At 36.6% G+C, this 1,833-nt stretch overlaps 1 protein-coding gene across 2 annotated transcripts in view; it reads left to right on the forward strand.

Annotated features, from left to right (window-relative positions):
• LOC112159114 (poly(rC)-binding protein 4) overlaps positions 1-1,833 on the forward strand; it is a 55,194-nt gene that overhangs the window by 36,190 nt on the left and 17,171 nt on the right. For both annotated transcript variants that reach the window (XM_024292979.2, XM_024292980.2), the window contains one exon: positions 884-1,000. In XM_024292979.2, coding sequence (XP_024148747.1) covers positions 884-1,000 — 117 coding nt within the window. The remainder of the gene's footprint in view (positions 1-883; positions 1,001-1,833) is intronic.

Below are 1,833 nucleotides of genomic sequence, written 5' to 3' on the forward strand. Positions count from 1 at the left end.
TCATTTTATTTAGCACAACCTCACCTATGTGACACCACCTTTATTTAGTCATTTTTCCATGTTGGATTCACACACTAGACATAAAATCATGCCAAAAAAGAAAATTCTGTCTGAAAAAATGGGTGGAAATGTAGTGGAAACCCCAAAAATGGTAAACAACTGTTTTTACAACATAGAATGAACGACGCAAAATAATTAAAATGTATTTTGGTAAAGTTTGATCCAGCTGAATTTCAGGTCGGCTCGGCTGCAATTTGCTCGGAGGTCGATACGTTTGTGTCCAATCAGAACTACTCGCCTCTCGTAACAGTGGCAGGCGGGACGTTCGTGGTCAAGCCCAGAGTTTCCGCAGTTTATAGACAACGTCGGTGCTCATTGTTATGAAAAATTCATGTCGGTCCCCATCCCAAAATAAAATAATGATCGGTTTCCTCTTTGTTGGATTTCGAACAGCAGACAGCTCTGTTAGGCTCCGCCCCTCATAGCGGGTGCGCTGCTCTGCATTTAATCCCTTTGATCGTCGTTTATCTGATGCTTTATTAAAATAAAAGATCACTTTTGTGGAAAAACTACAAATAAATGCTGTATTATCTCTTTAATTTTATAAAATATCAATCACAGAATATAAAGAAGTTTAACTTTATTTTAGACAGTTTTATTATCTCACAGCAGATACAGTAGCATAAATGCTAATAGACTAACTTGACGTTAATCCTTGAAGATTTACTCTCTGAAATAAACTGTTCCCTCTGCGGTTTGTTTCCTTTTTCTCTTTTTCTTTCCTCTGAGCGACGTAACAAAAATATCTTGACGCCATATTAACCCATTGGCAAAACATCAACTTAAAACAGGCTGATTTGTAAATCTTGTTTATTCTCCACAGAGCAGCGCACGTGTCAACATCTCAGAGGGTTCCTGTCCAGAGAGGATCATCACCATCACTGGTTCAACAGACAGCGTGTTCAGAGCCTTCACCATGATCACATACAAACTGGAAGAGGTAAGTGGAGCTGGAATTATACTTACTTTGGATATTTTCACTGTATACCTTGTGGGACCTTGTATTGCACTTGAAAAGGACATTTTTTCATTTCTTCCAATTGATAAAAATATTTTTTTATATTTTAGAATATTCAGGACACAACACAATGACAGAAGGCTTATGTATTCTTATTAGGATATAAGCAGGTAAATTAGTCATGTTGTTACTGGATCAGAATGATCAAAAATCTAATTGTTTAGATTGCAGTGCATAAAGTTGTCAAAAGGTAATGATTGCATTTGACTGCTCTATGAAAATGTGGACTTTTAAAGAATTTTTTTTTAATTTTGTGAGAATTATGTATGTTTTGAATGTGGATTAATCATGTCATTTTTATTATCCCCATAATTAATCGTTTCAAGAGTAAACCATTTCTGTGCAACTCATGACAGTGTAGCAGATTTGTACTCGCTCCTGCTGTGTGTTCGTCTGATCTGAGTAATAGATGACAGTTTCCTCGTGGTGTTAAATCCTCAGGAGACTGTTCACCGCTGCATCTGCATCAATTAAGATGAAGTCATTTTCCATCACTTTGGCAACACAGCCATTTTTTTTTTTCCTTACAAAACAGCTGCTGCAGATGACATAAATTGAGTAAACACACAGTAGCTCCTGGTGCACAGTGCAGTTTTCATTAAAGAACTCTCGCACTCACCTGTCTTCAACTCTGAAACTCCTGAGTTTCTATGGTAACATGTTGGCTAACCCACTGTGCTTATAGTTGAGTTATTGAATTTCAGACAGCTTCAATTAAAGATAAAGGACAACAATCTGTTTTTCTTTTTTTTTTT

Source organism: Oryzias melastigma, linkage group LG7 (assembly GCF_002922805.2).
Source record: "Oryzias melastigma strain HK-1 linkage group LG7, ASM292280v2, whole genome shotgun sequence".
NCBI lineage: Eukaryota > Metazoa > Chordata > Actinopteri > Beloniformes > Adrianichthyidae > Oryzias > Oryzias melastigma.